The sequence below is a fragment of the Mytilus californianus genome, unplaced genomic scaffold, assembly GCF_021869535.1.
Source record: "Mytilus californianus isolate M0D057914Y unplaced genomic scaffold, xbMytCali1.0.p SCAF_19, whole genome shotgun sequence".
Taxonomy (NCBI): domain Eukaryota; kingdom Metazoa; phylum Mollusca; class Bivalvia; order Mytilida; family Mytilidae; genus Mytilus; species Mytilus californianus.
The window spans coordinates 2,609,521-2,624,882 of NW_026262667.1; the positions used below are offsets into that span (position 1 = coordinate 2,609,521).

At 32.6% G+C, this 15,362-nt stretch overlaps 1 protein-coding gene across 4 annotated transcripts in view; it reads left to right on the plus strand.

Annotated features, from left to right (window-relative positions):
• LOC127727060 (helicase with zinc finger domain 2-like) overlaps positions 1-12,718 on the plus strand; it is a 75,146-nt gene extending 62,428 nt beyond the window's left edge. For 3 of the 4 annotated variants that reach the window (XM_052234476.1, XM_052234474.1, XM_052234475.1), the window contains 5 exons: positions 5,805-6,460; positions 7,401-7,628; positions 10,006-10,162; positions 11,678-11,845; positions 12,531-12,718. In XM_052234476.1, coding sequence (XP_052090436.1) covers positions 5,805-6,460; positions 7,401-7,628; positions 10,006-10,162; positions 11,678-11,845; positions 12,531-12,637 — 1,316 coding nt within the window. In that variant the 3' untranslated portion in view covers positions 12,638-12,718. The remainder of the gene's footprint in view (positions 1-5,804; positions 6,461-7,400; positions 7,629-10,005; positions 10,163-11,677; positions 11,846-12,530) is intronic. The other variant, XM_052234477.1, reaches the window with a different exon arrangement.
• Positions 12,719-15,362: the final 2,644 nt, after the last annotated feature.

Here is a 15,362-nt window from a genome sequence, read left to right on the forward strand (position 1 = left end):
CAACGACTGAACTACAGGCTCCTAACTTGGGACAGGCACATACAGTATGTGGCGGGGTTAAACATGTTTGTGAGCGCTCAACCCTCCCCTTAACCTGGGACAGTTTTGTTACAGCACAACATAAGAACAAACTATGAAAATCAGTTGAAAAGGGCTTAACATATCAGATCGATAAAAACAGGAAAAAAAAACATCTAACAAAAGCACAGACCGGACGTGGCAGGGTATTTATACATCCTTAATAAACAAAAACAAAAAAAAAAATGACACAAAGTACATATCTGAGAGTAATCGCAGTTACTGACAGCTAGTTGAAAGCCAATAACAACTAATAAAAAAAATTATGCATCTAAGACTAAAATATCAATCAGTACACATCCAACATCCAATGGACTTAGTGTAAAGACGTTATTAACAGTCAGAGAAAGACATGACCTTGTGCAATGCCAAATCATAGGTATCAACAGATTGTAGTAACTTGGTGTGTATAACAATAATATGTAGTATGGTTTTAAGTTACTGATAACAAAATTAATATTTATACCAATTAAAACAATATTCAAAGATCTATTTACAGTGTTCAATTGGTAACCTTTTAAAATAAGTTTATTTAAAGGATTGATAAGTTTACCCTGATCGTTTTTAATTTACATACATACAATTTCTATTTATATTATTATTGATAAATACAATATTGCAGAAGTAGTGGAAATATATCTCAGGTGAGGGAAGTTGTTTTTGACTTCAGGGAACTTTATTTGGATATGCCTGTTATGGTCTCATTGAGATTTACCAGACCTTCATTCAATTTCAGTCCTTTTTTATGTTCCATTTATGGACATTATGTTTTTCGGTTTGTGCGTCCGTTCGTTCTTCCGTTCATCAGTCTGTTCCGCTTCAGGTTAATGTTTTTGGTCAAGGTAGTTTTTGATGAAGTTGGAGTCCAATCAACTTGAAACTCAGTACACATGTTCCATATGATAATATTATGATCTTTCTAATTTTAATGCCAAGTTAAAATTCTGACCGCAAATTCACGGTCCACTGGACATAGAAAATGATAGTGCGAGTGGGGCATTCATGTACTATAGACACATTCTTGTTCAAATCCTCTATTAAAGAAGTTAGTAAATTTATTTCAGATAAAAATACTTAATTAGACGAACCAATCTAATTAATTTACAAGATATATCTCTGATTTCGTTATACTTATATGTATGAGCACGTTAATATATGTATGAATTTTAATAAGATTACTGGACAAACGCGTTCAATCTTCGGATTTAATTCTTAACAATTTTTTCCGAGCGGAGCGAGGCGAAAAACATTGACGTCTTCTAAGCCAAATTTTATATGTTTGCTATACACACAAATTTATTTTCTAAACTTGGTAAATATTAATCTAAATACAGTCCTAGATAATCAAATAATCATGAAATATTTGGTCTAGTAATCAAATAATCACACACAAAAAAAAGCCAAGTAATCACATAATCAAAGACTCCACGAGGAGGCTCATTAAAGATGACATATTTTGGTATCAATATTGATTCACTTATAGGGTTTTTGCATCAGGTAATAACCACATTAATTCTAAAACCAGTTGTTGGCATTATACGAGTCATTTTCTTCTCATATATTAAATGACGGTATGATACTAAACCCCTCACAGGAGGGATTGTGCTTGATTTTCATGTGATGAAGACATAATCTTTCAATCGGTTTAATTGAGGTCTGGAGCTGGCATGTCAGTTACTGCTAGTAATCCTTTGTTAAGTTATGAATCATTGTCATTTTGCTTAGTTTCTTTTGTTACCTATTCTGACATCGGACTCGGACTTCTTTTAAACTGAGTTTTACTGTGCGTATTGCTGTGTGTTTGTTTACTCTACATTGGCTAGCTGTAGTGGTATAGGGGGATGGATGAGATCTCACAAAACATGTTTAACCCCACCGCATTTTTTGCGCCTGTCCCAAGTCAGGAGACTCTGGCCTTTGTTAGTCTTGTATGGTTTTTTTTAATTTTTAGTTTAGTGTGACGTCCATTCATTTGGTGGCCTTCGTCTGTTTTCTGCTCTTTGGTTTGGTTGTTGTCTCTTTGCCACATTCTTCATTTCCATTCTCAGTCTTAATTAATTTATTATTTCACCAATTAACTTTACATTATTTTTTGCCTTTGTATTAAATTAATTTGTAAACTTCTTGGAACTCTCCAATGACCGTCTGATTTCAATTAGACACGCAAGAATGTGACATATGAAAACTTATTTGGCCTTCAATGCTTCAACCTTTTTTAATGTGGGTATCTACTTTGTTCATTAATTATATAAATGCAATAGAAATCGCTTTCAATATATCACACAGCGCTTTACATTTTAAATAGTCAACACTTTTGAGTGTATATAGAATCGTAAATAATTATGAAATTATTTTAAATGTTAACAAAATTGCACTATTGTGTGAAATAGCTTTCCATATTCTCGGTATCCTGTCAAATAGTTCATGAAAAGTAACTACTATTGTTCTGCATTAGAAGAAAAGAAAGTTTCACTCGTGCTTTAACTTTTTTTTGCCACACAAAACTGTTTTACTGTTTCTACTTGTGAACCCGTGGATTTCGCTTACTTATGATTTCACGAAAGGTTTATTTTTTGTACTCAAAGTATGGTGGACAAGGACATTATTTATTAGCTTTAAAAAAAAATAATCCGTGCTATACCTAAACTAGGAATTTTGATCAAGTATGCGCTAGATCTCTAGCTTACGTTTGCACCTAGTGCGGACAAAAGTATTGCCGTAGAATTTTTTTTATTATCTTTTCGGGAAGGGTTGGGTAGGGTATCCGACCTCAACTTTGGACCTACTTTAGAAAAAAAACTAAGCCGAACAGCACCCTTGATTTTTTCTACTGTTAACCTCAGCTACCCAGCTTCCCTTTGCACCTAGTGCGGACAAAAGTATTGCCGTAGACATTTTTAGCTCACCTGGCCCAAAGTGCCAGGTGAGCTTTTCTCATCACTTGGCGTCCGTCGTCCGTCGTCCGTCGTCCTGCGTCCGTCGTCCGTAAACTTTTACAAAAATCTTCTCCTCTGAAACTACTGGGCCAAATTTGACCAAACTTAGCCACAATCATCATTGGGATATCTAGTTTAAAAAATGTGTCCGGTGACCCGGCCAACCAACCAAGATGGCCGCTATGGCTAAAAATAGAACATAGGGGTAAAATGTAAATTTTGGCTTATATCTCTGAAACCAAAGCATTTAGAGCAAATTTGACATTGAGAAAAATTGTTTATCAGGTCAAGATCTATCTGCCCTGAAATTTTCAGATGAATCTGACAACCCGTTGTTGGGTTGCTGCCCCTGAATTGGTAATTTTAAGGAAATTTTGCCGTTTTTGGTTATTATCGTGAATATTATTATAGATAGAGATAAACTGTAAACAGCAATAATGTTCAGCAAAGTAAGATCTACAAATAAGTCAAACTGACCAAAATGGTCAGTTGACCCTTTAAGGAGTTATTGCCCTTTATAATCAATTTTTAACCATTTTTCGTAAATTTTTGTAATCTTTTACAAAAATCTTTTCCTTTGAAACTACTAAGACAAATTTAACCAAACTTGTCAACAATCATCATTAGGGTATCTAGTTTAAAAAATGTGTCCGATGACCCTGCCCGCGAACCAAGATGGCCGACATGGCTAAAAAATAGTACATAGGGTAAAATGCAGTTTTTGGCTCATATCTCTAAAACCAAAGCATTTAGAGCAAATCAGACAAGGATAAAATTGTTCATTAGGTCAAAATCTATCTGCCCTGAAATTTTCAGACCAATCAGGCAACACGTTGTTGGGTTGCTGCCCCTGAATTGGTAATTTTAAGAAAATTTTGCTGCTTTTGCTGCAAAATTGTCAGTTGACCCTTTCAGGAGTTATTGCCCTTTATAGTCTATTTTTTACAATTTTCATAAATTTTGTAAATTTTTGTAAATTTTTACAAAATATTTTCTACTGAAACTACTGGGCCAAGTTCATTATAGATAGAGATAATTGTAAGCAGCAAGAATGTTCAGTAAAGTAAGATCTACAAACACATCACCATCACCAAAACACAATTTTGTCATGAATCCATCTGTGTCCTTTGTTCAATATGCACATAAACCAAGGTGAGCGACACAGGCTCTTTAGAGCCTCTAGTTTTATTAACTTTTCGGTAATGGTGTGGTAGGGTGGGTAGCTGAGGTCTACTTGAGAAAAAATCCAGGGTGATGTTCGGCTTAGTCTTTTTTTATAATGTAATAAGCTGGCAAATTATGAAAGCTCACGTCTTAATTGATAGGCATAGAAATAAAAAGAAAACGTATGATAACCAATAACAATCTACCGGAGACAAAATAACGTTGGTTTAGGCAACTAGTACAATGGTCTGGATGCGGGGTTCTTCATTTTTGTATTCTTTGATATGTTATACCATTTTTCTCTATTCTTTAAATAGTGTTTTAGGCCATATATCTCTATTCTTTATTTCTTTTTACTTTTTGCCAATTATTTTGTTCTGTTCATATTTAAACACCTCATTATTCTATTTTTTTATGTCTTGTTTCATTGTCTCTTTTATATATATTTTTTGCCCACTATTCTCTATTCCGTAAACCCCCATCCACACCCTCCAGTTAAGGTCACCATATATCTTTCACAAATAAGCAAAACTAATACCGAATTGGCTCCAAATGGCAAAATGATTGAATGCTAAACCCGGTTTGAATTGTGAAATTGCGCAAATTTGTTTTTGAATCAATTGATCAAGCAAAACACATTATCGTCCTGAATGTTCGTATAATACTGGCAGATGGACCTTCGTCATCAATTCTAATCATCTTAGATCAACCTTTCTAAACTTAAAAGTAAAGATCACGAACCCTTATTGTTCAGATTGATAAAAACTTTTACATCCGTCGACATTAACTTCGATTTAAATACTATAGATCTGATAACCGCTGTGCATGTATACTTTAAGGACTGGGCTAGTTTTCTTATCAATTTAAAAAGTAGTAACCTGAGGTCCTCCCTTGTTAATGTGATGTTGTAATCAATCTGTCTATTTGTACCATACTTACATAATATTATATTGTACAATTTAAATTTATGATTCGTTTAATATTTAAATATAATATTTTTTTTTAGTAAATATATCAACAAGGTAATTTGAAAGGCTTTGATTCATTTATCACCGTAGTTCAATTCATTAGTCAGGCGGTCTATTTTGTCTAAATTATGTTGAAAGAACACCGGGGTGTTTACATTGACATTATTTACTATCAATGACTGTGAAACAAGAAAGGAAAACATTGTACATTATAAAACGAGAATAATTTAAATTACATTCAAAATTCATCTTTAGTGAAATCAAAAAAGAAAAACGGAAACACTTTTTATTTTCATTTTGGTTTTAGAGAAATCAAAAACAAAAAATGAAAACACTTTCGTTTTCCGTTTTGGTTTTTTGAGAAATCAAAAACGAAAAATGAAAACACTCTCGTTTTTTGTTTTTTGTTTTTGATATTTCAAAATGAAAAACGAATAGACGCTAATATACACGGACCATTCAGTCTGTTTAGTTTATATTTCAGTATAAATTTAAAGTTGTATTAGATGTAATTATACCTTAAATCGTGGTAATTTAGTATTTTGTAGAACCTTTTTATCTTCATATGATTTACACATAATTTATCTACTATGATATAGATCACATCTATCGATTTCAATAACGTCATTTAATGTAACTTCGTGTATTACGAATATAGGTCTTGTAATAGAGAAATTAGGACCAAAAGCCCCACGTATTGTTAGAATATATGGAACTGCAATTGAACAACTAAGCTTCCCAATTCCTGGAAGGGCAAGTGTAACCAGGCGCAACATATCCGATGCTAAAGCAGATCCCTACCTGGTTGAACATTGTGTTGTTTTACATTATTTGATCCGTCAAGAGGGAAAACCATATGCCGCACGTTTAAAGGAACTAGATGAACAATTTGCCGACGATGTCAGTATGCTAGAAGAAATTGATGAACGAAATAGGGAGCCTTTAAAAACAACTGTTGAAATGATTAAGGAATACAAAGATATCCAGAGTAAAGCAACAAAGGAAGAGCTACCAAAATATGACGTCATATTTTGTACAACTTCACTGGTAGCAAACCCAAAGGTTCTGAAAGCTACAAAAGACAGAGTTTACCAGCTTATAATTGATGAGAGTGGAATGTGTTCTGAACCTGCAACAATAGTTCCTATAATAGCAACATCTGCGAAACAAGTTGTTCTTATTGGTGACCATAAACAGTTGCGTCCGATTATTAAATGTAAAGAAGCAGCAAAACTTGGATTAGAAACCTCGCTTTTTGAAAGATATTCAGGAAATATCCTATACAAAACCATGCTACAAGAACAGTACAGAATGGTACGTTATTTGTATAAATGTTGATCCAAGACATTTGGAAGCGTACTTGTAAACAAAAATTAAAAGATCCAATATTTTTGTTTTTTAAACTTTAACTTCTTTTCTTTTTTTAAATTTTTGACAAGAATCGTCATTTTCCTTAAAACGTTTATATTGTTTGCCGATTGAAGAAAAGAAATTATGTCAACAAATATTAAAATGACGTGTTTACGTCAAATTATGTCACATTCCCGATTGTGAAAATTTGACTGAATGTGGATTTGCATAGCATGCATGCATAGTAGAAGAGAAACGGACTATACCGAAAGGATATTCATACTCATTAGTCGAAAACAAATTTACACTGCCATGGCAAAAAACAAGAAAATACCAAAAGACAAAACACATAGGAGACATATATCCTGTCGAAGCACTGGTCTCGGTCCTTTTGGAGTTCATTGCATTCAGTTTTTGTTATTTACCTTGATTTTTTTCTTAATCGATTTATGAGATTTGAACATCGGCAAAGTACCGTTGCTTATATTTACACTGGAATAGACCTTTAAGTATTTTAAAGTAAAACGATATTTAAAAATTTAATTGCAATTGTGTAAAAAAATTTGAACTAGAAAGAGATGCATGTAAAAATCAATAAGAGCAAGCAAGCAATTGTGTACTATGCGGAATCGTAGAATCAAAGAGACAATTAACCATCATCCATTAGATAGGCCAGGACAAACAACATATAAGTAAAAAAAAAACTATTAAAATTGTTCGAATGAGCAGTATGTTATGACACCTTGTATATTCATTGAATATTCTTATTTTTGAAGACAATTCTGCACTTTAAATGTACTAGATATCTACGTGATATAAATACATAAATCAAAATTCATTCTGATAATTGTATACGATAAATACTATATGCAATTGGCATATTTGAATGCTTTGTTTTTTACAGCATCCAAAAATATGCGAATTCCCGTCAAAACACTTTTATGATGGTGAATTAAAAACTCATCCTGGGGTCGGAACATCGTATCAACCATTGCAAATGTGGCCACGTACGATCAATGAACATTGTCCACATGTATTTTGTCACGTTGAAGGAGATGAAGAGATGTTAACGGTTAAAACCGAGGCAGGAAATGAACAGTCAAGGTTCAACGACGCCGAAGTTAAACAAGTGGTAAGAAATAAATACCCCATTAATCACCATCTTTAAATCAAATTAAATATGGTCGATATCTATACAAGTTTTTCACTCCAACTGGAGGTAGGGGATGTCTAGACCTTACAGTGATTTGAGAGTTTTTGCTCCAAGTTGCAGGCATCAATGTAACTCTGAGACAAAGAACAGCAATTAAAACACTGTTCCTTTGCTTTAAGTTTTTTTTCATGTTCTTATTTTGTGTCATAAATTGATACATCATATGCTTTCTGTTCTGTTATGACAATATATTAATGAATAGCAATTGAAAATGATGAGACTGACGATTATGTGCTTTTTAGCGACAGTCACATATGCACTTTCATTTAACTGTGTTACATATATAAATAATGAGCTATACAAGACTTTGCATACCTTATGTCTACTTCTGGTGTCATATTTCCAATCTGATTTGTGTTTTTCTTAAATAAAATTATCGTATCTTCAAATCAATGTTCATTTTTTCAACATGTTAAACATTTGACACAAACTAGGTGATCATAGCTGGTGACTTTTAGTCATTGTTTAATTCTAGTTATTATAGAAGAGACTTTGTAATTCAAAAGGAAAAACTGAGGTTCTTATTCCGAATTCAAAATTTAAAGTCATATGAAACGGTTTCTTGTAATTTTAATGTTATCGAAATTATTGAACAAATGCATGTAATATACTAAACGAAGTCCTGTATGCACGTTTTTAATTTTTTTTTATTACGAATCTTTAACGTATTATCGACAAATAATATTTCATTTAGTGATTGTTGATAGCAAGCTAATTAACTTTCTAGTTTGTTGCGGAAGTTTCCGGATTGTGACATTGATAAGCAATAAAAAAAAAGCACGTGGAGCACATGACAAATAAGTGAATAGATAGAGCCATGATATTTTTTATATTTTCAATGCGTTCTCATTTGTTTATTAAACCTTTCCTTAACAGTTGTTAAATGATTTGTTGCATGTAATTTGTTCTTTAAGAATCAGTTATTGAGTGCACGTTTGTTTACATTATTTTATCACGGTTTTCCCCTCGCACGTACGTTGTGCGATGGCCGAAGTTTTAACGAGAGGTCACGTAGTAATGTCACTGCATACGGGAAAATATGAAAGAATTAGTGTACGGGAAGAAAATAATTCAATAGCAGTACATTTATGAAGCTTTTGATAATATAAAGGATTTTCTTTTACAAGAAAGTTCACGTACACTTGTTTTATAGTAAAAAAATAGTTATTTAAGTATATAAAACATCTTCAACTTTGAAAAATGTCATGATTTTTCAAACATATTACATTGTAAAAAGAAATTTTTCTTTGCTCATACTAATTAGTATATTCATATGTCAATTTTATATAAGTGATATGCTTAGTAGATATATATATATATATATATATATATATATATATTTGTGTCTAGTGTTACATTGCAGCAAGAGAACACTTTTTATCAAAATACCACTTTTTTAAGTCACCTTAATACCTATTACATGAATGAAATAGTTTTTTTCTTTCAAGTATTATAACTAAAAGAGAATCACAATAAAAAAAAGATTCACACATAGTAAATATCATTTTATTTGTATGAATAACTGTTTTTCTTTGAGCAATATGATTCGATTAAGGCGACAATAGTTTACCGGTGTAAAATTTTGTAAATCGATTAAGAAGAGACAAATCAAGGTTAGGACAAAATTGAGGGAATCGCATACACAACTAAGGGATCGAGGCCTTGTGAGTCGACATTGAAAGTGTCATCCGCCACGCGAATCCATTCTCAGTCAAAATGCCACAGTCGTTAAAATTGCACATCAGACGACTATAATGGTATCAGATCTTAGACAGTGAACACATCACGCCTAGTGAGATGAGTAAGATAATTCATGATCTAAAAGAAATCTTAAAAGGTATTTGTGAATTCTGTTCTTCAGGGGTTCATGCGATTCTTTCAGTTTGTGTTTGTTATCTTGGCTGTGTTCTTAATAGATCTATGAGATTTGAACAGTTGTAAACTACTGTTACTTAATTGATATCTGACTAGTCCCGATAAATGCAATGTATGTGTTTTGTTCTATTGTTTTGTCATGTTAACATTTTTGTGCGTATTAGTTTATAAATTAACTGGACCTTCATATAATTGCTTTTAAGTTAGTTCTATTGTAAAAATGGTAAAAGTCAAATGTTTCAAGGACCAAAGGACGTTTCACTTTCCAAATACAAGGGTTTGGATATATGCTTCTCATATATCTACGGGGTATAGTTGTGTCTTTATATACGCTTGTATAGCCAGATGAATCCCACTTAAACAGTTATCTGACTATGATTGAGGAAACAGTAGCCATTGAGTGAACATTGATACGTTTCAGATGAAAGTTTTTCAACATATGGTAGAAAACGAGAATGTGCCACCTTCAAGCATCAATGTCATGTCTCAGTACAACGCCCAGTGTACAGCATTGAGGGCAGAATCTGTTAACACTGGAATAACACTGCCTATTGTATCAACTGTAGTTGCCAGCCAAGGTGATTATTTCTCATCAGTACTAAGCGATGTTTATTATATATTCCTACTAAACTGTTTAAGTCAAAAAAAAAAATTCTTCTTAGTCATTGTGTAAAATAATGTTTTTAAGCCTGGCATCTTTGATGAGATTTTGTAAAATGTCCAAATACCTTAAATACTAGTAAGTATTTACAATATTTAAAGTAGCATAAAAAAGAAGAATAACTCTATGGTAAATTCAAAAAGGGGAAGTCCATAAAAACTGACAAAATCAAACGTTAGACTTTATCAACGGTAGGAATTGAAAACAGCTGAATTTCCGGACTTAGTACATGCATTTCCGAATAAATGGTGGGTTTAAACTTGGTTTTATAGCTAGCTAAACCTCCCACATGTGTTTATAAGATGTTCTTTGTTAAAGTCATTTCCTCGGTGAATTACAGCTTAGTAGTCAGTTAAAGACTTATCACCGGCTTTGTACTTTCATGAGCAACACCACCGGTGCCACATGGGGAGCAGGATCTGTCTACCCTTCCGAAGCATCTGAGATCACCTCCAGTTTTTTGGTGGGGTTCGTGTTGCTCAGTCTTTAGTTTTCTTTGTTTTGTGTACTGTTGTTTGTTGGTATTTTTTTTTTAGGCATGGCGTTGTAAGTATACTTTCGACTTATGAGTTTGAATGTCCCTTTGGTGTCTTTCGCCACTCTTTTAAAGAGTATTATTTTCAAATTGAAAACAATTTTTTTCAACAAAAACGTGTTTAAAAGTTTCTATAATCAAAGCTCTAGTCTCCTAGGATCCAATTAGGACTTTCTCGGTATCCCTTCCATATCATCTAGCGTGTAGTCGGTTAATAATCACTCACAAATAATTAAAATTTTCGTTTTCCTGGTTGAGATCTTTTAGTATATTCCTTTGTTTTAAATTTAGGATTGTTGACGTTTGAACCAACAGCTCAATCGGTGCATTCCCGTTTTTCATGCAAAATGTATAACAAAAATACCGAACTCCAAGGCAAACTCTAAAAGTGGAAGTCCATAAAAACCGAAAAAATAAACGCTATAAATAGTTAATCAACAGAACCAATGAAAAACTACTGCCATATTCCTGACTTGGTACAGGAATTTTCCGAAGAAAATGGTGGGTTAAACCTGGTTTTATAGCTACCTAACCTCCCATTTGTATAACAGATTTTTTTTGTTCCGTTATATTGACAAAATTGGGTGAGCAACCCAAACATACATAATGTGACCATAATTGTGTATATTGCTTTTCATGATTCAATTTTAGTGTTTCTAAAAAAATAATAATTTGCAAATACATGTACAAGTATTGTAATCACAGAAATAGGTAAAATACAACTCTTATCTGAATGAAATAGAAATGTTATAACAGTGTATAATACAGTGAAAATGTATAATCACTAAGATACACATTACTTGTAAATTTGATAAAAAATGACAGAAACATATTTACTTTCATCTCGCTTAACGTTTCTTATTAAAAACCGAGTCAATAGAATGAAATGCTTTTTAGGTGGAGAATGGGATTATGTTATATTCAGTTTGGTAAGATCTATTCCTAGTTATCGAATACCGAAACAACCAACCAGAGGATGGTGCTTCCAGAATCTCGGATTTATTACCGACAAAAACCAAATTAATGTAGCACTGACGAGGGCCAAAAAAGGACTTGTAATTATAGGTCAGTATCTAATATGATATACTACGTTGTATCGGTTAGTCGTGATTCATTACGTTCACTTTATACTTTCTCATTCGATATATTTGGTAAATTAAATACAAACTCATGTTTTATTTTCCTGAGCAACTTATATATAGCATAAATAGCTTTGGGCATTTGTTTAAGATTACTGACAGTTTTAAAACTTTCAATCTATTGGTCTATTTTTAATGCCCAAAAATTCCTTTTTAAAGTCAAACGGGAAAATATATATTGTAAACATACGGAACCAGCGTAACAAAGCGGTGACGTTAGGTAGCTTTATTTTGGAGGTAATTCATGTCTTAAGATCTTGCTGGTTTTTCCTTTGATAGCCATGGCGTTGTCAGTTTATTTTTTCAACTTATGAGTTTGAAATTCCCTTGAGTATCTTTTTCCTCTCTTTTAAAAACTTTTGCGCGTTAAAAAATCAGAGCGTTGGGCTAAAGCTTAAGTGAATGCAAGCGGCAAAATTACATAAAGATAACTTCACAAGGCCCTCAGAAAATATGTTATCGCATTAAAGAAAAAAAAATCATTTGTACGATTTTAAGATTATTTTCAATTTAAGAAGTAAGTAGAGTAGAATAAAACTAAAACGCAAGCATAGTTTTTGATCTATAGTGTTCAAACGTAATGGTATTAAATGAATGTATTGATATTCCAGGTAACAGAAATTTGCTTGTATGTGACCCAGTATGGAAAGATCTTCTTCACGACTACGAAAAGAAGAATTGTATGTTCATTGGCACGGACTTCCCACCGGCTACATAATCAGCTTCATTCACTATGTTGAAACAAAATGCTGTGTATTATTTAAAAATATTACAGAATAAAGGGAATTTCTTTTGTTTATTGTGGACATTAAACATGATGTTAATATGAAAATAGAAGACCAAATAACACAGAAACTATAGGTCATTATACGGCCTTCAACAATGAGCAAAACCCATACCGCATAGTCAGCTATAAAAGGCCCCGAAATGACAAATGTAAAACAATTTAAACGAGAAAACTAACGGCCTAATTTATGTACAAAATAATGAACGCAAAACAAATATGATACATAGAAACAAACGACAACCACTGAATTACAGGCTCCTGACTTGGGACAGGCACATACAGCATGTGGCGGGGTTAAACATGTTAACGAGCGCTCAACCCTACCCTTAACCTTGGACAGTAGTGTAACAGTACAACATAAGTAGATATAAGAAGATGTGGTATGAGTGCCAATGAAACAACTCTCCATCCAAGTCACAATTTGTAAAAGTAAACCATTATAGGTCAAAGAAAGGTCTTTTACACGGAGCCTTGGCTCACACCGAACAGCAAGCTATAAAGAGCCCCAAAAAATGACTAGTGTAAAACCATTCAAACAGGAAAACCAACGGTCTAATCTATATCAAAAACGAGAAACGAGAAACACTTAGGAACCACATCAACAAACGACAACCACTGAACATCAGGTTCCTGACTTAGGACAGGTACAAACAAATGCAACGGGTTTAAACGTTTTAAAAGGCACCAACCTTCACCCTACCTGAAACAATAGTGTAACATCACAACATAGAAAGACACATAATTAGAACTAACTATAAAAATCAGTTGAAAAAGGCATCAGATGGATACAAATAGAAATACATCAAACAAAAACACAGAGTGGACGTGGCATGGTACTTATACATCCCCACAACAAAAAGACACTAAGTGCAGATCTGAGAGTACTCACAGTTACTGAAAGCTAGCTTAAAGCCAATAACACCTAATAAAAGAATCATGCATCTAAGACTAAAATATCAATCAGTACACATCCAACATCCAATGCATTTAGTGTAAAGACGTCATTAAGAGTCAGAGAAAAACATGACCTTGTGCAATGCCAAGATATAAGTATCGATAGATTGTAGAGCCATGAATGTGCATATGTATATAAAAATTATATTTAGTTTGATTTACTTTACTGATAACAAAATCAAATATGTTTTTATATATGATAATTCTTAAACATGTTGGATATTTTTCCCCTAATCAGACATTTGACAAAAGTAAATTTCATAAGTCTATCAAGAACAACGAAGGGATAGAAATCATATCTGCTTGAAGCTAAAGAAGGCGACGCTCATGCAGCAGCATATCAAATATGAAGATTCAGCATGAGTATAATGAACATTAGAATAATGTTTTAAAGGGAATAATGCATGACAAGGAGGACAGGCCCTAAAATTTTCACTGACACTTAAAATTTAACATCTATGTCAATAAAGAAAAAGAAAATGGCATATAGGCACCCTATAGACAAAGCACATAAGCAAAAATGAAAGACAATATTACATATAAGACAATAGCATTATAACACAATGGCGGGATGTATAAATACAGAGCCATGCAAAAAGGATATTATCAAAAATACACTAATTAGTAAAGGTTAAAAATATACAAAGACAAATAAAAAGAACACTACAAAATGTAATTAAGATGATAAACAACGTCAGTACCTAGAATCTTTATTTCAAGAACATCATGTATTATTTGTGAAGTTGATACGGAATATTTATCAGCAAGGTCTTGGTATCTTCCGATGAACTTTTTTTATAAATATTGTTCATATAATATTTTTATCACTTTCCCACAACAACTGGCTCTAAATTAGGGTTAAAAGGGGGTAAGATAAAAGTAACACCAGTCACACAGAGAACAACTATAAGTTATAGTTTGCTTGCATAGAAATCTAAATTTAAGATATTTATTGATGCAATGCTTAAAATTGCCTAGTAAAGCGCAATAGTTTCTATTAATGCATTGATTATGACAGGTAAGCACCCAATAGATTGTTTACTTCAGGATGGTAATTTTATTATAAACAAGAATTTATATCGCTGTCCCACGTAAGGAGCTTGTTCAACCATGTCCTGTCTGGTTTGTGGACTTTTCGTAAAATCCAACCAACAATGTCAAACACAACGATATGTTATATAATGTCACTTGATTGATCAAGTCAATCATATATGGTATAATAAAAAACCCAATCACTCCTCGGTCGTTTAAAATGCCTTACTAAATTTTGTGGGGTCATTTTGACGAATTCGATTTGAATACGATCTAACGATCTTATATGTTTACAAATATAACGAGTTCGAAAGGCACAAATACGGATAATGGACTCTGTTTAGGGTTCTTAGTGATTTTATTCACACTGCATGTAATTATGAAACCCTACAACATATAAAACAATAATAAATACATAGACAGCACATAACAATATAAAACATAGCTATATATAAAGGGAAATAAATCAAATATGTTCCAATGCACACATAAAGTCTCATAATTGTGATATAGACATGACAGATTAAAATAAATAACCACTACCAATCTCAATGTTAGTGTTCCAACAAATTCATATATATATGCAATACTATGTAGTTTCTAGTAAAATTACATATAAACACTATACAGTTACAAAATAGACAAGACAATCACAAACTAATACATGTAA